General features: G+C 54.9%; 1 protein-coding gene across 3 annotated transcripts in view; it reads left to right on the plus strand.

The window, feature by feature from the left end:
- The window catches only part of mybpc3 (myosin binding protein C3), a 1,308,988-nt gene that overhangs the window by 151,122 nt on the left and 1,132,942 nt on the right, over nt 1–24,924 (plus strand). For all 3 annotated transcript variants that reach the window (XM_041197987.1, XM_041197986.1, XM_041197988.1), the window contains exons 4-5: nt 6,205–6,426; nt 6,828–6,976. In XM_041197987.1, coding sequence (XP_041053921.1) covers nt 6,205–6,426; nt 6,828–6,976 — 371 coding nt within the window. The remainder of the gene's footprint in view (nt 1–6,204; nt 6,427–6,827; nt 6,977–24,924) is intronic.

Consider the following 24,924-nt stretch of genomic DNA (forward strand, 5'->3'; position numbering starts at 1 on the left):
CTCTCACACACACACAATTTCTCTCTCTCTCACACACACACAATTTCTCTCTCTCACACACACACACAATTTCTCTCTCTCTCATACACACACACAATTTCTCTCTCTCTCTCGCACACACACACAATTTCTCTCTGTCTCACACACAATTTCTCTCTCTTTCTCTCACACACAATTTCTCTCTCTCACACACACACACAATTTCTCTCTCTCACACACACACACTTTCTCTCTCTCTCAAACACACACACACCCAATTTCTCTCTCTCTCACACACACACACACACACAATTTCTCTTTCTCTGTCTCACACACATGCACACTGAATTTCTCTCTCCCTCTCACACACACGTACACAATTTTTTTTTCTCGTGCTCTCCCTCTCTCACACACATGCACAATTTCTCCATCTCTCACATGCACACACTATTTCTCCACCCACACACACACACACACACACACAATTGCTCTTTCTCTCACACACATGAACACTGAATTTCTCTCTCCCTCTCTCACACACGCGCACACAATTTCTCTCTCACACACACACGCACACAATTTTTCTCTCTCTTTCATACACAGGCACACATTTTCTCTCTCTCACTCTCTCACGCGTACACGTGCGCGTGCACACACACACACAATCTCTCTCTCTCTCACACACACAATATCTCTCTCCCTCACTTGCACACAATTTTTCTCTCTCTCTCACGCACACACAATTTCTCTCTCTCTCTCACACACACACACAATTTCTCTCTCTCACACACACACACACAATTTCTCTCTCTCTCTCACACACACACTCACACTCACACACACAATTTCTCTCTCTCTCTCACACACACAAACACACACAATTTCTCTTTCTCTCACACAATTTCTCACACACACACAATTTCTCTCTCTCTCACACACACACACAATTTCTCTCTCTCTCACATACACACACAATTTCTCTCTCTCTCTCTCACACACACAATTTCTCTCTGTCTCACACACACACAATTTCTCTCTCTCTCTCATTCACTCACAAACACACACACACACACACACACAAACCCCCCCACAATTTCTCTCTCTCTCATATACCCACACACACACAATTTCTCTCTCTCACACACACACGCACACACACACACAATTTCTCTTTCTCTCACACACATGAACACTGAATTTCTCTCTCCCTCTCTCACACACGCGCACACAATTTCTCTCTCACACACACACGCACACAATTTTTCTCTCTCTTTCATACACAGGCACACATTTTCTCTCTCTCACTCTCTCACGCGTACACGTGCGCGTGCACACACACACACAATCTCTCTCTCTCTCTCTCACACACACAATATCTCTCTCCCTCACTTGCACACAATTTTTCTCTCTCTCTCACGCACACACAATTTCTCTCTCTCTTTCACACACACACACAATTTCTCTCTCTCTCACACACACACACAATTTCTCTCTCCCTCACACACACACACACAATTTCTCTCTCTCTCTCACACACACACTCACACTCACACACACAATTTCTCGCTCTCTCTCTCACACACAAACACACACAATTTCTCTTTCTCTCACACAATTTCTCACACACACAATTTCTCTCTCACACACACACACAATTTCTCTCTCTCTCACATACACACACAATTTCTCTCTCTCTCTCTCACACACACAATTTCTCTCTCTCTCACACACACACAATTTCTCTCTCTCTCTCATTCACTCACAAACACACACACACACACACAAACCCCCCCACAATTTCTCTCTCTCTCATATACCCACACACACACACACAATTTCTCTCTCTCACACACACACGCACACACACACACAATTTCTCTTTCTCTGTCTCACACACATGCACACTGAATTTCTCTCTCCCTCTCACACACACGTACACAATTTTTTTTTCTCATGCTCTCACTCTGTCACACACATGCACAATTTCTCCATCTCTCACATGCACACGATTTCTCTTACATGCACACACAATTTCTCTCTCTCTCTCTCTCACACACACACAATATCTCTCTCCCTCACTTGCACACGATTTCTCTCACATGCACACACAATTTCTCTCTCACACACACACACAATATTTTCTCGTGCTCTCCCTCTTTCAAACACACACACACACTTTCTCTCTCATACACACACACTTTCTCTCTCTTTCTCTCTCTCACACACACACACACTTTCACTCTCACACGCACACACACACTTTCTCTCTCTTTCACACACACACACACACACACACACACAGACTTTCTCTCACACACACACACACACACTTTCTCTCCCTCTCATACACACACACACTTTCTCACTCTCTCTCTCACACACACATACACACACACATACTTTCTCTGTCTCTCTGTCTCTCACACACACACTTCCTCTCTCATACACACACACACACACACACTTTCTCTCTCAAACACACACACACTTTCTCTCTGTCTCACACACACACACACACACACTTTCTCTCTCTCCCATACACACACACTTTCTCTCTCACTCTCTCATACACACACATACACACACACACACACACTTTCTCTTTCTCTCTCTCACACACACACACACACACTTTCTCTTTCTCTCACACACACACACACTTTCTCTCTCTCCCATACACACACACACACTTTCCCTCTCTCTCTCTCTCACACATGCGCACACAATTTCTCTCCCTCTCTCTCACACACACATGCGCATGTGCACACACACAATTTCTCTTTCTCACACACAATTTCTCTCTCTCTCTCTCTTTCTCACACACACAATTTCTCTCTCTCTCTCACACACACAATTTCTCTCTCTCTCTCTCTCTCACACACACAAGTTTTCTCTCTTTTTCATACACAGGCACACAATTTCTCTCTCTCTCATTCTCATGCGTACGCGTGCGCGCGCACACACACACACACACAATCTCTCTCTCATTCTCTCTCACACACACACACAATTTCTCTCTCTCTCTCTCTCACTCGCACACACACACACACACACAATTTCTCTCTCTCACTCACACACATACATACACACACACACACACAATTTCTCTCTATCTCTCTCACACACACACACACACAAAGTTTCTCTCTCATACACACACACACACAATTTCTCTCTCTCTCACACACACACACAATTTCTCTCTCTCTCACACACACATACAATTTCTCTCTCTCACACACACACACACACATACAATTTCTCTCTCTCACACACACACATACAATTTCTCTCTCTCTCACACACACAATTTCTATCATTCTCACACAATTTCTCCATCTCTCACATGGGCACACAATTTCATACACACACCCACACACACAATTTCTCTCTCTCTCACGCACGCACACAATTTCTTTCTCTCTCTCTCACACACACACACAATTTCTCTCTCTCTCACACACACACACACAATTTCTCTCTCTCTCACACAATTTCTCACACACACACATTTTCTCTCTCTCTCACACACACACAATTTCTCTCTCTCTCACACACACACAATTTCTCTCTCTCTCACACACACACAATTTCTCTCTCTCTCACACACACAATTTCTCTCTCTCTCACACACACACAATTTCTCTCTCTCTCACACACACACACACAATTTCTCTCTCTCTCAAACACACACACACACACCCAATTTCTCTCTCTCTCACACACACACACACAATTTCTCTTTCTCTGTCTCACACACATGCACACTGAATTTCTCTCTCCCTCTCACACACACGTACACATTTTTTTTTTCTCGTGCTCTCCCTCTCTCACACACATGCACAATTTCTCCATCTCTCACATGCACACACTATTTCTCCACCCACACACACACACACACACAATTGCTCTTTCTCTCACACACATGAACACTGAATTTCTCTCTCCCTCTCTCACACACGCGCACACAATTTCTCTCTCACACACACACGCACACAATTTTTCTCTCTCTTTCATACACAGGCACACATTTTCTCTCTCTCACTCTCTCACGCGTACACGTGCGCGTGCACACACACACACAATCTCTCTCTCTCTCACACACACAATATCTCTCTCCCTCACTTGCACACAATTTTTCTCTCTCTCTCACGCACACACAATTTCTCTCTCTCTCTCACACACACACACAATTTCTCTCTCTCTCACACACACACACAATTTCTCTCTCCCTCACACACACACACACAATTTCTCTCTCTCTCTCACACACACACTCACACTCACACACACAATTTCTCTCTCTCTCTCACACACAAACACACACAATTTCTCTTTCTCTCACACAATTTCTCACACACACACAATTTCTCTCTCTCTCACACACACACACAATTTCTCTCTCTCTCACACACACACACACAATTTCTCTCTCTCTCTCACACACACACAATTTCTCTCTCTCTCACACACACACAATTTCTCTCTCACACACACACACACTCACACACACACACAATTTCTCTCTCTCTCTCACACACACAATTTTTCTCTCTCTCTCTCTCTCACACACAGTTTTTTTTTCTCTCTCACACACACACAATTTCTCTCTCTCTCTCTCTCTCACACACACACACAATTTCTCTCTCTCACACACACACACAATTTCTCTCTCTCACACACACACACAATTTCTCTCTCTTACACACACACAATTTCTCTCTCTCTCACACACACACACACACAATTTCTCTCTCACACACACACACACACACACACACACACACACAGTTTCTCTCTCGCACACACATGCGTGTGTGCACACACACACAATTTCTCTCTGTCACACACACAATTTCTCTCTCTCTCTCACACGCACACACACACACAATTTCTCTCTCTCTCTCTCTCTCTCACACACACACACAATCTCTCTCTCTCTCTCTCACACACACACACACACACACACACACACACACACAATCTCTCTCTCTCACACACATGCACACAATTTCTCCTTCCTTCTCAAACATGCGCACGCAATTTCTCTCTCTCTCTCATGCACAGAATCTCTCACATACATGTACACAATTTCTCTCTCACACAAGTGGGCACAATTTTTTTTCTTGCGCTCTCTCCCTCCCACACACGTGCAAACAATTTGTCTCTCTGTCTCACACACGCATACATAATTTGTCTCTCTCTCTCACACACAATTTCTGTCTGTCTCTCTCTCTCACACTCTCTCTCACACATGCGCACACAATTTCTCTCTCTCTCTCTCACACATGCGCACACAATTTCTCTCTCACTCACACGAGCACACAATTTCTCTCTCTGTCTCACAGACACACACAATTTCTCTCTCTCTCACTCTCACATGCACACACAATTTCTCTCTCTCTCTCTCTCTCTCACTCACACACACGCGCGCGCACACACACACACACAACCTCTCTTTCTCTCACACACACATGCACACAGAATTTCTCTCTCTCTATCTCTCACGCGCACACACAATTTCTCTCTCACACACAATTTGTCTCTTTCTCTCTCTTTCACACACATACGCACACAATCTTTCTCTCTCTCACACATGCACACAGAATTTCTCTCTCCCTCTCTCACACATGCACACAGACTTTCTCTCTCTCACACTTTCGCAGACAATTTGCCTCTCGCTCATGCACAAGCACACAATTTCTCTCTCTCTCACACGCACGCGCGCGCCCACTCAATTTCTCTCTCTCACACACATGCACACAATTTCTCTCTTTCTCACACACGCACAATTTCTCTCTCTCACGCGCGCTCACACACACACGCACACGCGCACACACAATTCCTCTCTCCCTCTCACCTCTCTCTCACACACACAAACAATTTTTTTTCTTGTGCTCTCTCTCTCACACAAGCGCACACAATTTCTCTCTCACATACAAACTTTCTCTCACATACACACTTTCTCTCTCTCTCTCACCCACACCCACAATTTCCCTGTCCCTCTCCCTCTGTCCCCCTGTCTGTCTCTCTCACACATGCTCTTGTCCACAAACCCTGAGCACCCACTGCACACTGATCTCCATCCTGTTCCCATGGGGACAGAGGTGAATGTGCAGTCACAGTGATTGTGAGGAGAGTCCCAATAAAGCTGAGTGATAGGAGCCAGACTTCCATTAGGACAAGATGACAATTATCTCTTAATGTCTCCTGCATTCTGCACAGAGAATGTTCCAGGGGCATCCAATCAAGAGACGGCACCAGGAGCCCTCAGTGGAGAGAAGATTCCAGAAGCCCAGAGCACAGAGAAGTCTTTGGAAATGTCTGGCAGAGAGAAGGCTCGCAGCCACAGTGGAGCTGGGTTAAAGATTGGGAGTGAAGGAGCAGCTTCCCAGGATGCCACTTCTCTGTTCCTGGAGAAACCACAGTCAGGAACAGTGATGGTTGGTAAGGAGCAGCAGCGTGGACAGAGCCAGCTATACAATATACCCGTCCCCGCCCACTGCCCATCCCCACTCCCCTAACACCACCCGCGTTCCCCCATTCACATCCCCCCACCCCAGTACCCCACACAGGCTCTGCACGTCCCCCACGCCACTCCCCCAACCCAGACCCCATCCCTAAACCCCCCTCACCCATCCCTGCCACACCTCACCCCACCCTGCACTCCCCTCGCCCCCCCCCCCCCCCAACACCCCCCTCGGCTCTCTCCACACCTCCCTTGCCCCACCCTGCACCTCCCTTGCCCCTCCCTGCACCACCCTTTGAACCCTTTGCCTCTGTGCTAGGCCAGAGAGCTTGATTTAGCAGTTTACTGTCACTGGCCGTGTGTTATTGTTGTTGATTAGGGTCTGATATCACCTTCACCAGCCGCATCCAAGGCACCAACATTCTAAGGAAACCCAGTGTCCGTTGGTTCAAAGGCAAATGGATGGATCTGGCCGGCAAAACAGGAGCACACCTCCAACTGAGGGAGACTTATGATCGCAACACCAAGGTAAGGACCCGGGTAATGGCCAATAGTGAACAGGCTCCGCCCCCCCAGCCAATAGTGAACAGGATCCGCCCCCCCAGCCAATAGTAAACAGTCTCCGCCCCCCAGCCAATAGTGAAGTCTCCACCACCCCCCCAGCCAGTAGTGAACAGTCTCCACCGCCCCAGCCAATAGTGAACAGTCTCCACCCCCCAGCCAGTAGTGAACAGTCTCCACACCCCCCAGCCAGTAGTGAACAGTCTGCACACCCCCCAGCCAGTAGTGAACAGTCTGCACACCCCCCAGCCAGTAGTGAACAGTCTCCACCCCCCAGCCAGTAGTGAACAGTCTCCACCGCCCCAGCCAGTAGTGAACAGTCTCCACCGCCCCAGCCAGTAGTGAACAGTCTCCAACCCCCCCAGCCAGTAGTGAACAGTCTCCACCCCCCAGCCAGTAGTGAACAGTCTCCACCCCCCAGCCAGTAGTGAACAGTCTCCACCCCCCAGCCAGTAGTGAACAGTCTCCACCCCCCCAGCCGGTAGTGAACAGTCTCCACCCCCCGCAGCCAGTAGTGAACAGTCTCCACCCCCCGCAGCCAGTAGTGAACAGTCTCCACCCCCCGCAGCCAGTAGTGAACAGTCTCCACCCCCCGCAGCCAGTAGTGAACAGTCTCCACCCCCCGCAGCCAGTAGTGAACAGTCTCCACCCCCCCAGCCAGTAGTGAACAGCCTCCACCCCCACCAGCCAGTAGTGAACAGTCGCCGCCCCCCCAGCCAGTAGTGAACAGTCTCCGACACCCCCAGCCAATAGTGAATAGTCTCCACCTCCCCCATAGCCAATAGTGAACTGTCTCCATACCCTCCACGGCCAATAATGAACGATCTGCGCATCCTCCACGGCCAATAGTGAACTGTCTCCATACCCCCACCCCACAGACAATAGGAATGGTCTCCGCACCCCCACAGCCAATAGTGAACGGACTCTGTCCCCCCCACCACACAGCCAATAGGGAACGGTCTCTGCCCCACCCACAGCCAACAGTGAAAAGTCCCCGCAACCCCAGCCAATAGTGAACAGTCTCCACCCCCTCCACAGCCAACAGGGAACAGTCTCCGCCCCGCCACAGGAAATAGTGAACAGTCTCCACCCCCTCTACAGCCAATAGTGAACAGTCTCCGTCTCCCCCACAGCCAATAGTGAACGGTCTTCGCCTCCCCCACAGCCAATAGTGAACGGTCTCCGCCTCCCCCACAGCCAATAGTGAACGGTCTCCGCATCCCCCACAGCTAATAGTGAACGGTCTCCGCCTCCCCCACAGCCAATAGTGAACGGTCTCCGCCTCCCCCACAGCCAATAGTGAACGGTCTCCGCCTCCCCCACAGCCAATAGTGAACGGTCTCCGCCTCCCCCACAGCCAATAGTGAACGGTCTCCGCCTCCCCCACAGCCAATAGTGAACGGTCTCCGCCTCCCCCACAGCCAATAGTGAACGGTCTCCGCCTCCCCCACAGCCAATAGTGAACGGTCTCCGCCTCCCCCACAGACAATAGTGAACGGTCTCTGCCTCCCCCACAGCCAGTAGTGAACGGTCTCCGCCTCCCCAGCCAATAGTGAACGGTCTCCGCCACCCCCCCCAGCCAATAGCGAACGGTCTCCATCCCACACCTCCCCCCACTGCCAATAGAGTACAGTCTTAGCCCCCCCAACAGCCAATAGTGAACAGACTCCGCCTCCCTCACAGCCAATAGTGAACTGTCTCCGTCTCCTCAACAGCCAATAGTGAACAGTCTCTGTACCCCACAGCCAATAGTGAACTGTCTCCACCCCTTCCACAGCCAATAGTGAACAGTCCCCAACACCTCCACAGAAAATAGTTAACAGTCTCTGGCCCCCCACACACAACCAATAGCAAATGGTCTTCGAACCCCACCCCTCAGCCAATAGTGAACGGTCTCCGCCCCCTCAGCCAATAGTGAAGAGTCTCCATGCTCCTCAAAGCCTATAGTCAACAGTCTCCGCCCCCACCACAGCCAATAGTGAACAGTCTCTGCCCCCACCACAGCGGTCTCCGTCCCCTGACTCCACAGCAAAGAGGGAACGGTCTCCGCTCCCCTCCACAGCCAATAGGGCATGGCCTCCGCCACCCCACAGCCAATATTGAACATTCCCCCCCCCCTCAACAGCCAATAGTGAACAGACTCCGCCCCCCCCAGCCAAGAGTGAACAGTCTCCACCCCCCCACCTATGGTGAACAGTCACCGCCTCCCCAACAGCCAATAGGGAACAGGCTCCGCCTCCCCCACAGCCAATAGTAAATGGTCTCCATCCCCCCACCTCACAGCTAATAGTGAAGGGCCTCCGCCCCCACACCCCCACCCCCAGCCAATAGGGAACGGTCTCTGCCCACCCCCACAGCCAATAAGGAACGGTTTCTGCCCACCCCCACCGCCATTAGGGAACGGGTTCCGCACCCGCCACAACCAATAGTGAACAGACTCCGTCCGCCCATCCCACAGCAAATACAGTACGGTCTCAGACCCCCACCCCCCAGCCAATAGCGAACGGTCTTCGCCCCCTCCACACCCTCAAGTGAACGGTCTCCGCCCCCTCCACTGCCACAAGGGAACGGTCTCCGCCCCCTCCACTGCCACAAGGGAACGGTCTCCGCCCCCTCCACAGCCACAAGGGAACGGTCTCCGCCCACTCACTCCCCAGACAATAGTGAACGGTCTCCGCCCCCCACCCAAAGCCAGTAGGGAACATTCTCCGCCCCCCCCCCCCCCCCCCCACTGCCCCCCCATCCACCACAGCCAATAGGGAACGGTCTACTCACCCTCCACAGCCAATAGTGAACGGTGTCCGTCCCCTGACCACACAGCCAATGGGGAACAGTTCCCACGCTCCCCACAGCCAATAGTGATCAGTCTCTGCCCCCCACCCCGGCCAATAGTGAACAGTCTCTGCCCCACCCTCCACAGCCAATAGTGAACGGTCTCCGCCCACCCCACAGCCAATAGTGAACAGTCTCCGCCCACCCCACAGCCAATAGTGAACGGTCTCCGCCCACCCCACAGCCAATAGTGAACGGTCTCCGCTCACCCCACAGCCAATAGGGAATGGTCTCCGGTCCCGCACAGCCAATAGGGAACGGTCTCCGTCCACGGACCCACAGCCAATAGGGAATGGTCTCCGTGCACCGACCACACAGCCAATAGTGAATAGTGCCCATGGTCCCCACAGCCAATATTGAACAGTCTCTGCACCCTCCACAGCCAATAGTGAACTGTCTCCGCCCCCAGCACAGCCAAGAGGGATCGGTCTCGGCCTCCCCACAGCCAATAGTGAACGGTCTCCGCCGCCTCCACAGCCAATAGTGAATGGTCTCCACCCCCACCACAGCCAATAGGGAACGGTCTCCGTCCCCCGACCCCACAGCCAATAGTGAACAGTCTCTGCCCCACCCCACCCCGGCCAAAAGTGAACAGTCTATGCCCCACCCTCCACAGCCAATAGTGAACGGTCTCCGCCCACCCCACAGCCAATAGTGAACAGTCTCTGCCCACCCCACAGCCAATAGTGAACTGTCTCCGCCCCCAGCACAGCCAAGAGGGATCGGTCTCGGCCTCCCCACAGCCAATAGTGAACGGTCTCCGCCGCCTCCACAGCCAATAGTGAATGGTCTCCATGATCCCCACAGCCAATAGTGAAGAGTCTCCACCCCCACCACAGCCAATAGGGAACGGTCTCCGTCCCCCGACCCCACAGCCAATAGTGAACAGTCTCTGCCCCACCCCACCCCGGCCAAAAGTGAACAGTCTATGCCCCACCCTCCACAGCCAATAGTGAACGGTCTCCGCCCACCCCACAGCCAATAGTGAACAGTCTCTGCCCACCCCACAGCCAATAGTGAATGGTCTCCGCCCACCCCACAGCCAATAGTGAACGGTCTCGGCTCACCCCACAGCCAATAGGGAATGGTCTCCGGCCCCGCACAGCCAATAGGGAACGGTCTCCGTCCCCCGATCCACAGCCAATAGGGAATGGTCTCTGTGCACCGACCACACAGCCAATAGTGAATAGTCCCCATGGTCCCCACAGCCAATATTGAACAGTCTCTGCACCCTCCACAGCCAATAGTGAACTGTCTCCGCCCCCAGCACAGCCAAGAGGGATCGGTCTTGGCCTCCCCACAGCCAATAGTGAACGGTCTCCGCCGCCTCCACAGCCAATAGTGAATGGTCTCCATGATCCCCACAGCCAATAGGGAACGGTCTCCGTCCCCCGACCCCACAGCCAATAGGGAACGGTTTCCGCTCCCCTATCTCACAGCCAATAGGGAACAGGCTCCGCCTCCCCCACAGCCAATAGTAAATGGTCTCCATCCCCCCACCTCACAGCTAATAGTGAAGGATCTCCGCCCCCCCACCCCCACCCCCAGCCAATAGGGAACAGTCTCCGCCCGCCCCCACCGCCAATAGGGAACGGTCTCCGAACCCCCCCCCCACAGCCAATAGGGAACGGGATCCGCACCCTCCACAGCCAATAGGGAATGATCTCCACACCCGACACAGCCAATAGTGAACGGACTCCGTCCGCCCATCCCACAGCAAATACGCAAAGGTCTCAGACCCCCACCCCCCAGCCAATAGCGAACGGTCTCCGCCCCCTCCACAGCCACAAGGGAACGGTCTCCGCCCCCTCCACAGCCACAAGGGAACGGTCTCCGCCCCCTCCACAGCCACAAGGGAACGGTCTCCGCCCCCTCCACAGCCACAAGGGAACGGTCTCCGCCCCCTCCACAGCCACAAGGGAATGGTCTCCGCCCACTCACTCCCCAGCCAATAGCGAACGGTCTCCGCCCCCTCCACAGCCACAAGGGAACGGTCTCCGCCCACTCACTCCCCAGCCAATAGGGAACAGTCTCCGCCTCCCCCACAGCCAATAGTAAACGGTCTCTGTCCTCCCCAAACCACAGCCAATAGTAAACGGTCTCCCAACCCCACCCCATAACCAATAGTGAATGGTCTCCGCCCCCTCCACAGCCAATAGGGAACAATGTCCGCCTCCCCCAGAGCCAATATTAAACAGTCTCCGCCCCCCACCCCACAGCCAATAATGAACGGTCTCCGCCCCCCACCCCCCCACTCCCCCCGCCCCCACAGACAATAGGGAATAGGGAACAGTCTCCACGCTCCCCATGGCCAATAGTGAACAGTCTCCACCTCTTCCACAGCCAATTGGGAACGGTGTCCACACCCCACACTGCCAATAGTGAACAAACTCCGCCACCCCCAGCCAATAGTGAAAACTCTCAGTCCCCCCACCCCACAGCTGATAGGGAAGGGTCTCCGCTACACCACAGCCAATAGCGAACTGTCTCCGTCCCAACCCCCCACTGCCAATAGTGAACAGACTCCGCCTCCCCCACTGCCAATAGTGAACAGACTCCGCCTCCCCCACAGCCAATAGTGAACTAACTCCACACCTTCCACAGCTAATAGTGAACGGTCCCCACCCCCTCCACAGAAAATACTGAACGGTCTCTGTCCAACCCACCCGCAGCCAATAGTGAACGGTCTTCGAAGCCCACCCCACAGCCAATAGTGAACGGTCTCTGCCCCCACCACAGCGAATAGGGAACAGTCTCCGCTCCCCTCCACAGCCAATAGGGAATGACCTCCGCCACCCCACATCCAATATTCAACAGTCCCCGCCCCCTCAACAGCCAATAGTGAACAGACTCTGACCCCCCAGCCAAGAGTGAACAGTCTCCGCCCCACCCCCACCTATGGTGAACAGTCACCATCTCCCCCACAGCCAATAGTAAATGGTCTCCGACCCACACCTCACAGCTAATAGTGAAGGGTCTCCACACCCGACCCCCACCCCCAGCCAATAGGGAATGATCTCCGCCCACCCCCACCGCTAATAGGGAACTGTCTCCGACCTCCCCCCTCCCCCAGCCAGTGGTGAACAGACCCCGCCCCCCCAGCCAAGAGTGAACAATCTCCGGACCCTGCTGCCGATCGTAAACAGTCTCCGCGTCCCCAACAGCCAATAGGGAACTGCCTCTGTCCCCCACCCCACAGCCAATAGGGAACAGTCTCCACCTCCCCCACAGCCAATTGTAAACGGTCTCCTCACCCTCCACAGCCAATAGTGAATGGTCTCCATGATCCCCACAGCCAATAGTGAACAATCTCCGCCCCCTCCACAGCCAATAGTGAACGGTCCCCGCCTCCTCCACAGCCAATAGTGAACAGTCTCCGCCCCCACCACAGCAAATAGGGAACAGTCTCCCTCCCCCGACCCCACAGCCAAGAATGAACGGTCTCCGCTCCCCTCCACAGCCAATAGGGAACGAACTCCGCCCCCCCCACAGCCAATAGGGAATGGTCTCCGCACTCCCACAGCCAAAAGTGGAAAGTTTCCACCCCCAACAGACAATTATGGACAGTCTCCACCCCCCACAGCCAATAGTGAACGATCTCCGCACCCTCCGCAGCCAATTGTGAACTGTCTCCAGCCCCCCCACCCACCATCCAATAGGGTATGGTCTCCGCCCGTCCCACAGCCAATAGGGAGCGTTCTCCGCCCCCACACACAGCCAATAGGGGACCCTCTCCGCCCCATCCCCTCCACAGCCAATAGGGAAAGGTCTCCACCTCCCCCACAGCCAATAATAAATGTTCTCCGTCACTCCCCTCCCACAGCCAAAAGTGAACGGACACCAACCCCACCCCCCGACAGCCAACAGGGAACGGTCTCCGCCCCCTCCACAGCCAATAGTGAACGGTCTCCGTCTCCTCTACAGCCAATAGTGAACAGTCTCCGCCCCCACCACAGCAAATAGGGAACAGTCTCCGTCCCCCGACCCCACAGCCAAGAATGAACAGTCTCCACTCCCCTCCACAGCCAATAGGGAATGACCTCTGCCACCCCACAGCCAATATTGAACAATCTCCGTCCCCTCAACAGCCAATAGTGAACAGACTCCACACCCCCAGCCAAGAGTGAGCAGTCTCCAACCCCCCCACCTATGGTGAACAGTCACTGCCTCCCCCAGAGCCAATAGTAAACGGTCTCTGTCCTCCCCCCCAACCCACACCCAATAGTGAACGGTCTACCTCCAACCACCGCACAGCCAATAGTGAACAGTCTCCGTGCCCTCCACAGCCAATAGTAAACAGTCTCCGCCTCCTGCACAGCCAATAGGGAACGGTCTCCGCCCCCTCCACAGCCAATAGGGAACAATCTCCGCCTCCCCCACAGCCAATATTAAACGGTCTCTGACCCCACTCCACAGCCAATAGTAAACGGTCTCCGAACCCCACCCCACAGCCAATAGTGAACGGTCTCCGCCCGCCAATCCCCAGCTAATAGGGATCAGTCTCCTTCCCCCCCACCCCAAAGACAATAGGGAAACGTCTCCGTCCCCCCACCCCACAGCCAATAGGGAAATGGCACTGCTCCCCCCCACAGCCAATAGGGAACGGTGTCCGTCCCGCGACCCCACAGCCAATAGGGAACAGTCTCCACCAGCCCACAGCCTATAGTGAACAGTCTCCTCCCCCTCCACTTCCAATAGTGAACGGTCTCCGCCCCCTCCGCAGCCAATAGTGAACTATCCCGCCACCCCCCCACCTCCCAGCCAAAAGGGGACGGTCTACGCACCCTCCACAGCCAATAAGGAACAGTCTCCACAATCCCCACAGCCAATAGTGAACAGTCTCCGCCCCCTCCACTTCCAATAATGAAATATTTCCACCCCGTCCGCAGCCAATAGTGAACTGTCTTCGCCCACCCACCCCACAGCCAATAGAGAATGGTCTCCACCACCCCACAACCAATAGTGAACAGTCTCCGCTTCCTCCACAGTCAATAGGGAACGGACTCCTCCCCCCACAGCCAATGGTGAACAGACTCCGCACCCTCCACTTCCAATTGTGAAGAATCTCTCTCTCCCCACCCCCTCCCCGCCCCCACTCTGACTCCCCGCGCCCATAGCCAATAGGTAACGGTCTCCGCACCCTCCACAGCCAATAGGGAATGGTCTCCGTATCCTCCACAGCCTAGAGTGAACAATCTTCATGCTCCCCACAACCCCACATGTGGACACTGACCATTTGCTAACCCGCAGCTAAATTTCTTCTATGTGGCAATGATTTTAACAGTCAACTTAAAGCAAGATGTTCTTCTGAAAGTATGAAGTGCAGATCAGCTGGAATATTTTATGATCCCTGGGTCATAGTATTTGACCTTTTTAAATTTATCTTCGCTCCCCCACCCCACAGTCAATAGGGAACAGTCACCACCTCCCCCACAGCCAATATTAAACGGTCTCTGTCCCCCCATCCCACAGCCAATAGTGAACAGTCTCCCCCCCACCCCACAGCCAATAGTCTACAGAATCCGCCCACTCCCCAGCCAATAGTGAACAGAATCCGCCCACTCCCCAGCCAATAGTGAACAGTCTCCACCCCCCCAGACAATAGTAACCAATCTCCACGCTCCCCACAGCCAATAGTCAACAGTGTCCACCCCCTCCACAGCTAATACTGAACAGCCTTCGTCCCCCACCCCCACCTCCCAGCCAATAGGGTACTGACTCCACATCCTCCACAGCCAAGAGTGAACAGTCTCCGCCCCCTCCACAGCCAATAGTGGACAGTCTCTGCCCCCTCCACAGCCAATAGTGGACAGTCTCTGCCCCCTCCACAGCCAATAGTGGACAGTCTCTGCCCCCTCCACGGCCAATAGTGGACAGTCTCCTCCCCCTCCACTTCCAATAGTGAACTGTCTGCAGCCCCCACCCACCATCCAGTATGGTACGGTTTCTCCCCCCAACCCCCTCACCACAGCCAATAGGGAACGGTTTCCTCACCCTCCACAGCCAATAGGGAATGGTCTCCGCACCATCCACAGCCAATCATGAACGGTCTCCGCCTCCCACCCCCCCACAGAAAGTCATGAACAGTCTCCGTCCCCTCCACAGCCAAAAGTAAATGGTCTCCGTCCCCCCACCCCACAGCCAATAGGGAACTGTCTCCACCTCCCCCACAGCTAATAGGGATCGGTCTCCATCCCCCCACCCCAAAGACAATAGGGAACTGTCTCTGTCCCCATACCCCACAGCCAATAGTGAACAGTGTCCGCCCCCTCCACAGCCAATAGTAAACAGACTCCGCACCCTCCACTTCCAATCTCTCCCAACCCACCCCCCCACCCACAGCCAATAGGTAATGGTCTCCGCACCGTGCACAGCCAATAATGAACAGTCTCCACCCCATCCACAGCCAGTAGTGAAGGGTCTCCGCCCACCTCCACAGCCGATAGGGTACGGTCTCCGTCCCACCACCCCACAGCCAACAGGGAACAGTCTCCGCCTCCCCCACAGCCAACATTAAATTATCTCTGTCCCACCACCACACGGCCAAAAGTAAACGATCTCCGTCCCCCCACCCCACAGCCAATAGTGAACGGTCTCCGCCTCCACCACAGCCAATAGTGAACGGTCTCCGTACCCTCCACAACCAATAGTGAACGGTCTCCACTCCCCTCCACAGCCAATAGGGAATGGACTCCACATTCGCCCCCCCACCCCCCCACACCACAGCCAGTAATGAAAGGTCTCCGCTCCCCTCCACAGCCAATAGGGAACAGTCTCCACCAGCCCACAGTCTATAGTGAACAGTCTCCTCCCCCTCCACAGCCAATAGTGAACGGTCTCCGCCCCTTCCGCAGCCAATAGTGAATTATCCCCGCCCCCCCCCCACCTCCCAGCCAAAAGGGGACGTCTATGCATCCTCCACAGCCAATAATGAACAGTCTCCACGATCCCCACAGCCAATAGTGAACAGTCCCCACCCCCTCCACTTCCAAAAGTGAACTATTTCCACCCCTTCCACAGCCAATAGTGAACTGTCTCCGCCCACCCACCCCACAGCCAATAGGGAATGTTCTCCGCCACCCCACAGCCAATAGTGAACAGTCTTCGCTTCCTCCACAGTCAATAGGGAACGGGCTCCGCCCCCCACAGCCAATAGTGAACAGTCTGCGCCCCCTCCACAGCCAATAGTGAACGGTCTCCGCCCCCTCCACAGCCAATAGTGAACGGTCTCCGCCCCCTCCACAGCCAATAGCGAATGGTCTCCGCCCCCTCCACAGCCAATAGTGAACGGTCTCCGCCCCCTCCACAGCCAATAGTGAACGGTCTCCGCCCCCTCCACAGCCAATAGTGAACGGTCTCCGTCCCCTCCACAGACAATAGTGAACAGTCTCCGCCTCCTCCACAACCAATAGTGAATAGACTCCGCCTTCTCCACAGTCAATAGGGAACAGTATCCACCTCATCCTGCTGCAAATAATGAATTTTCTCCACCCCCCACACCCTCCACAGCCAATAGCGAAATTTCTCCGTCCTCCCCAACCCACAGCCAATAGGGAATGGTCTTCGCCCTCTCCACAGACAATAGTGAACAGTCTCCACCCCCTCCAAACCTGTAGTGAACAATCTCTGCCTCCCCCATAAACAATAGTGAACGGTCTCTGCCCCCTCCACAGCAAATAGTGAACAGTCTCCGACCCCCCCCAGCCAATAGTGAACAGTCTCCACCCTCCCCACAGCCAATAGTGAACGGTCTCCGCCTCCACCACAGCCAATAGTGAGCGGTCTCCGGCCCCTCCACAGACAATAGGGAATAGTCTGCACGTCCCCGCAGTCCACAGCCAATATGGAACTTTCTCCACTCCCCTCCACAGCCAATAGTGAACAGTCCCCGCCTCCTCCAGAGCCAATAGTGAACAGTCTCCGCCCCTTCAACAGCCAATACGGAACAGTCTCCAACCCCCCTCTACAGCCAATATTGAACAGGCTATGCTCCCCCCAGCCAATAGTAAACAGTCTCCGAGCCCAGCCAATAATGAACAGTCTCCTCCCCCCTCCACTTCCAATAGTGTACGGTCTCCGCCCCTTCCACAGCCAATAGTGAACTGTCTCCGCCCACCCACCCCACAGCCAATAGGGAATGGTCTCCGCCACCCCACAGCCAATAGTGAACAGTCTTCGCTTCCTCCACAGTCAATAGGGAACGGGCTCCGCCCCCCACAGCCAATAGTGAACAGTCTGCGCCCCCTCGACAGCCAATAGTGAACAGACTCCGCACCCTCCACTTCCAATAGTGAAGAATCTCTCCCCCCACCACCGCCCCCCCCCCCGCACCCACAGCCAATAGGGAACAGTCTCCGCACCCTCCACAGCCAAGAGTGAACAATCTTCATGCTCCCCACGGCCAATAGTGAACAGTCTCACCCCCTCCCCACAGCCAATAGGGAACAGTCTTCGCCTCCCCCACAGCCAATATTAAACGGTCTCTGTCCTCCCACCCCACAGCCAATAGTGAACAGTCTCCCCCCCACCCCACAGCCAATAGTCAACAGAATCCGCCCACTCCCCAGCCAATAGTGAACAGTCTCCACCCCCCAGACAATAGTAACCAGTCTCCACGCTCCCCACAGCCAATAGTGAACACTGTCCACCCCCTCCACAGCTAATAGTGAACAGCCTTCGTCCCCCGCCGCCACCTCCCAGCCAATAGCATACTGACTCCGCACCCCCCACAGCCAATATTGGACAGTCTCCTCCCCCTCCACTTCCAATAGTGAACTGTCTCCACCCCCCCCCACCCACCATCCAATATGGTATGGTTTCTCCCCCTCCCCCTCACCACAGCCAATAGGGAATGGTCTCCGCACCACAACAGCCAATAGGGAACTGTCTCCTTACCCTCCACAGCCAATAGGGAATTCTCTCCGTTCCTTCCACAGCCAGTAGTGAACAGTCTCCATGCTCCCCACAGCCAATCATGAACAGTCTCCACCCCCCCTCACAGCCAATATGGAATGGTCTCCGCACCCTCCACAGCCAAGAGTGAACAATCTTCACGCTCCCCACAGCCAATAGTGAACAGTCTCACCCCCACCCCACAGCCAATAGGGAACAGTCTCCGCCTCCCCCACAGCCAATATTAAACGGTCTCTGTCCCCCCACCCCACAGCCAATAGTCAACAGAATCCGCCCACTCCCCAGCCAATATTGAACAGTCTCCACCCCCCCCAGACAATAGTAACCAGTCTCCACGCTCCCAACAACCAATAGTGAACAGTGGCCGCCCCCTCCACAGCTAATAGTGAACAGCCTTCGTCCCCCTCCCTCACCTCCCAGCCAATAGGGTACTGACTCCGCACCCTCCACAGCCAAGAGTGAACAGTCTCCGCCCCCTTCACAGCCAATAGTGGACAGTCTCCGCCCCCTCCACAGCCAATAGTGGACAGTCTCCGCCCCCTCCACAGCCAATATTGGACAGTCTCCTCCCCCTCCACTTCCAATAGTGAACTGTCTCCACCCCCCCGCCCACCATCCAATATGGTACGGTTTCTCCCTCCCCAACCACAGCCAATAAGGAATGGTCTCCGCACCCACAACAGCCAATAGGGAACGGTCTCCTCACCTTCCACAGCCAATAGTGAACAGACTCCGCACACTCCACTTCCAATAGTGAAGAATCTCTCCCACCACCCCCCCCCACCCACAGCCAATAGTTAACGGTCTCCGCCCACCTCCACAGCCAATAGGGAACGGTCTCCGTCCCCCCACCCCACAGCCAATAGGGAAAGGCCTCTGCTCCCCTCCACAGCCTATAGGGAACGGTCTCCGCCTCCACCACAGCCTATAGTGAACAGTCTCCTCCCCCTCCACCACAATTGTGAACAGCCTCCGCCCCGCCCCTACCACCGAGCCAATAGGGTACTGACTCTGCACCCTCCACAGCCAGTAGGGAACGGTCTCTGCCTCCACCACAGCCTATAGGGAACGGTCTCCGCCTCCACCACAGCCAAAAGTGAACGGTCCCTGCCTCCACCACAGCCAATAGTGAACGGTCTCCGTACCCTCCACAGCCAATAGGGAACGGTGTCCGTCCCGCGAGCCCACAGCCAATAGGGAACGGACTCTACATTCGCCCCCCACCCCCCTCACCACAACAATAAGGAAAGGTCTCCGCTCCCCTCCACAGCCAATAGGGAACAGTCTCCACCAGCCCACAGCCTATAATGAACAGTCTCCTCCCCCTCCACTCCCAATAGTGAACTATTTCCACCCCCTCCGCAGCCAATAGTGAACTGTCTCCGCCCACCCACCCCACAGCCAATAGGGAAAGGTCTCCGCCACCCCACAGCCAATAGTGAACAGTCTCCGCTTCCTCCACAGTCAATAGGGAACGGGCTTCGCCCCCCACAGCCAGTAGTGAACAGTCTGCGCCCCCTCGACAGCCAATAGTGAACAGACTCCGCACCCTCCACTTCCAATAGTGAAGAATCTCTCTTCCGTCCTCCCCCCACCCACAGCCAATAGGTAACGGTCTCCGCACCCTCCACAGCCAATAGGTAACGGTCTCCGCACCCTCCACAGCCAATAGGTAACGGTCTCCACACCCTCCACAGCCTATAGGGAACGGTCTCCGCACCCTCCACAGCTAAGAGTGAACAATCTTCACGCTCCCCACAGCCAATAGTGAACAGTCTCACCCCCACCCCACTGCCAATAGGGAACAGTCTCCGCCTCCCCCACAGCCAATATTAAATGGTCTCTGTTCCCCCACCCCACAGCCAATAGTGAACAGTCTCCCCCCCGACCCCACAGCCAATAGTCAACAGAATCCGCCCACTTCCCAGCCAATAGTGAACAATCTCCATACCCCCAGACAATAGTACCCAGTCTCCACACTCCCCACAGCCAACAGTGAACACTGTCCGCCCCCTCCACAGCTAATAGTGAACAGCCTTCGTTCCCCGCCGCCACCTCCCAGCCAATAGGGTACTGACTCCGCACCCTCTACAGCCAAGATTGGCAGTCTCCTCCCCCTCCACTTCCAATAGTGAACAGTCTCCGCCCCCCCAGACAATAGTAAACAGTCTCCACGCTCCCCACAGCCAATAGTGAACAGTGTCCGCCCCCTCCACTACCAATAGTGAACAGTCTCGACCTCCCCCACAGCCAATAGGGAATGGTCTCCACCTCCACCACAGCCAATAGTGAGCGGTTCCCAGCCCCTTCACAGCCAATAGGGAACGGTCTTCATTCCGTGACCCCACAGCCAATAGGGAACGATGTGCACGTCCCCACACCCCACAGCCAATAAGGAACGGTCTCCGCTCCCCTCCACAGCCAATAGTGAATGGTCTCTGCCCCCTCCACAGCCAATAATGAACAGTCTCTGCCCCATCCACAACCAATAGTGAACAGTCTCCATCTCCTGCACAGCCAATGGTGAACAGTCTCCGCCCCCTCCACTACCAATAGTGAACAGTCTCGGCCTCCCCCACAGCCAATAGGGAATGGTCTCCGCCCACTCCACAGCCAATAATGAACAGTCCCCGCCCCCATCCTGCAGCAAATACTGAATTTTCTCCAACCCCCTGCCCCCTCTAAACCCAATAGCGTACTGCCTCCGTCCCCCCACGTTCTTCGTCCTCTCCACAGACAATAGTGAACATTCCCCGTCCCCTCCATAACCAATAGTAAACAGTCTCCGCCCCCCACAGCCTATAGTAATCAGTCTCCGCCTCCTCCACAGCCAATAGTGAACTGTCTCCGCCCCAACCCCCCAGCCAATAGGGTATGGTCTCCGCACCCTCCACAGCTAATAGGGAACGATCTCTGTCCCCCGGTCCCACAGCCAATAGGGAACGGTCTCTGTCCCAACCCCCACAGCCAATAGGGAACAGTCTCCGCCACACCACAGCCAATAGTGAACTGTCTCCGCCCCCTGCACCCCCACCCCCACCCTCCAGCCAAGAGGGTATGGTCTCCGCACTCTCCACAGCCAATAGGGTATGGTCTCCGCACCCGCAACAGCCAATAGTGAACAGTCTCCGCCCACTCCACAACTGATAGTAAACAGTCTCCGCCTTCCCCACAGTCAATAGGAAACAGTATCCACCCTCATCCTGCTGCGAATAATGAATTTTCTCCACCCGCACCCCCCCCACACCCTCCACAGCCAATAGTGAACTGTCTCCGTCCCCTCAACCCACAGCCTATAGGGAACGGTCTTCACCCTCTCCACAGACAATAGTGAACAGTCTCCACCCCCTCCATAACCCATAGTGAACAGTCTCTGCTTCCCCCATAAGCAATAGTAAATGGTCTCCGCCCACTCCACATCCAATAGTGAACGGTCTCCGCCTTCCCACAGCCAATAGTAAACAGTCTCCGCCCCCTCCACAGGCAATAGGGAATGGTTTGCACGTCCCCGCAGCCCATAGCCAATATGGAACGGTCTCCGGTCCCCTCCACAGCCAATAGTGAACAGTCCCCACCTCCTCCACAGCCAATAGTGAACAGTTTCCGCCCCCTCAACAGCCAATACGGAGCAGTCTCCAAACCCCCTCCACAGCCAATAACGAACAGACTCCACTCCCCCCAGCCAATAGTAAACAGTCTCCGACCCCCAGCCAATAGTGAACAGTCTCCACCCCTTCCACAGCCAATAGTGAACAGTCTCCTCCCCCTCCACTTCCAATAGTGTATGGTCTCCGCCCCCTCCGCAGCCAATAGTGAACAGCCTCTGCCCCCCGCCACCTCCACAGCCAATACGGTACTGACTCCGCACCCTCCACAGCCAGTAGGGAACGGTCTCCGCACCCTCCACAGCTAGTAGGGCGCGATCTCCGAACCCTCCACTGCCAATACTGAACAGTCTCCGCCCCCTCCACTGCCAATAGTGAACAGTCTTCTCCACCTCCACTTCCAATAGTGAACTGTCTCCGCCCCCCCATCCATCATCCAAAAGTGAACTGTCTCCGCCACCCCCACCCATCATTCAATAGTGAATGGTCTCCTTCCGCCCAGCCCGCAGCCAATAGGGAATGGTCTCCATCTCCCCCACAGCCAACATTAAACTGTCTCTGTCGCCCCACCCCACAGCCAAAAGTAAACAATCTCCGAACCCCACCCCACAGCCAATAGTGAACAGTCTCTGCACGGCAACCCCCAGCTAATAGGGAACCGTCTCCGTCCCCCCACCCCACAGCCAATAGGGAAAGGTCTCCGTTCTCCCTCACAGCCAATAGTGAAGAGTCCCCCCCCCCACAGACAATAGGGCATTGTCTCCGCCACCCCCCACAGCCAATAGTCGACAGTCTCCGTCCCCCAGACAAAAGTAAACAGTGTCCACGCTCCCCACAGCCAATAGTGAACAGCGCCCGCCCCCTCCACAGCCAATAGTGAACGGTCTCTGCCTCCACCACAGCCAATAGTGAGCGGTCCCCGCACCCCACAGCCAATAAGGAAGGTCTCCGTTCCCCTCCACAGCCAATAGGGAATGGTCTCCACCCACTCCACACCCAATAGTGAACAATCTCTGCCCCATCCACAGCCAATAGTGCACAGTCTCCACCTCCTGCACAGCCAATAGTGAACAGTCTCCGCCCCCTCCACAACCAATAGTGAACAGTCTCGGCATCCCCCATAGCCAATAGGGAATGGTCTCCTTCTCCCCACCCCACAGCCAATAGTGAAACAGTCTCCGCCCCTCCACAGCCCAGAGGGAACAGTCTCCATCCCCATCCTGCAGCGAATAATGAATTTTCTCCACAACACCCCCTCCACAACCAATAGTGAACTGTCTCCGTCCCCCCAACCCACAGCCAATAGGGAACGTTCTTTGCCCTCTCCACAGACAATAGTGAACAGTCCCTGCCCCCTCCATAACCCATAGTGAACAGTATCCACCTCCCCCACGGCCAATAGTAAACAGTCTCCCCCCCCCTTCCACAGCCAATAATAGTGAACAAGCTCCATCACCCCCACAGCCAATATGGAACAGTCTCCCACCCCCCAGCCCCGGGCAGCCAAATTGAACTGTCTCCATCCCGGCCTCATTTCCCCCCCTCCCCACAGCCAATTGGGAATGTCCTCCATTCCCCCAGCCCCCAGTCAATATGAACAGACTCCACATCCTCCACAGCCATTAGGGAACAGACTCCGCAACCACCCCCCCCACCCTCCCCCCCCCCCCACGCCCCACAGCCAATAGCGAACAATCTCTGACCCCCACAGCCAAAAGTAAGCGGTCTCCGGCCCCACACCCCACAGCCAATAGGGGACAGTCTCCGCATCCACAACAGCCAATAGGAAACGGTCTCCGTCTCCCCCACTGCCAATAGTAGACGGTCTCCGTCCCCCCACCCCACAGCCAATAGTGAACGGTCTCCACCACCCAACAGACTATAGTGAAGAGTCCCCGCCCCCTCCACAGACAATAATGAACAGTCTCTGCCCCCCCAGCCAGTAGTAAAGAGTCTCCACGCTCCCCACAGCCAATAGTGAACAGTCCCCGCACCCTCCACAGACAATAGTGAACCGTCTCTGCTTCCACCACAGTCAATAGGGAACGGTCTCCACACCGTCCACAGCCAAGAGTGAACAGTCTTCATGCTCCCCACAGCCAATAGTGAACAGTCTCCCCCCCATCCACAGCCAATAGTGAACAGTCTCCCCCCCATCCACAGCCAATAGTGAACAGTCTCCTTCCGCCCACCCCACAGCCAATAGGGAACGGTCTCCGTACCCCAACCCCACAGACAATAGGGAAAGGTCTCCGTTCTCCCTCACAGCCAATAGTGAACAGTCTCCGCCCCCCCAGACAATAGTAAACAGTCTCCACGCTCCCCACAGCCAATAGTGAACGGTCTCCGCCCCCTCCACAGCCAATAGTGAACGGTCTCCGCCTCCGCCACAGCCAATAGTGAGCGGTCCCCGGCCCCTCCACAGCCAATTGGGAATGGTCTCCATTCCGTGACCCCACAGCCAATAGGGAACGGTGTGCACGTCCCTGTACCCCACAGCCAATAAGGAACTGTCTCCGCTCCCCTCCACAGCCAATAGGGAACGGTCTCCGCCCCCTCCACAAC

Source organism: Carcharodon carcharias, chromosome 10 (genome assembly GCF_017639515.1).
Source record: "Carcharodon carcharias isolate sCarCar2 chromosome 10, sCarCar2.pri, whole genome shotgun sequence".
NCBI classification, from domain to species: Eukaryota; Metazoa; Chordata; class Chondrichthyes; order Lamniformes; family Lamnidae; genus Carcharodon; species Carcharodon carcharias.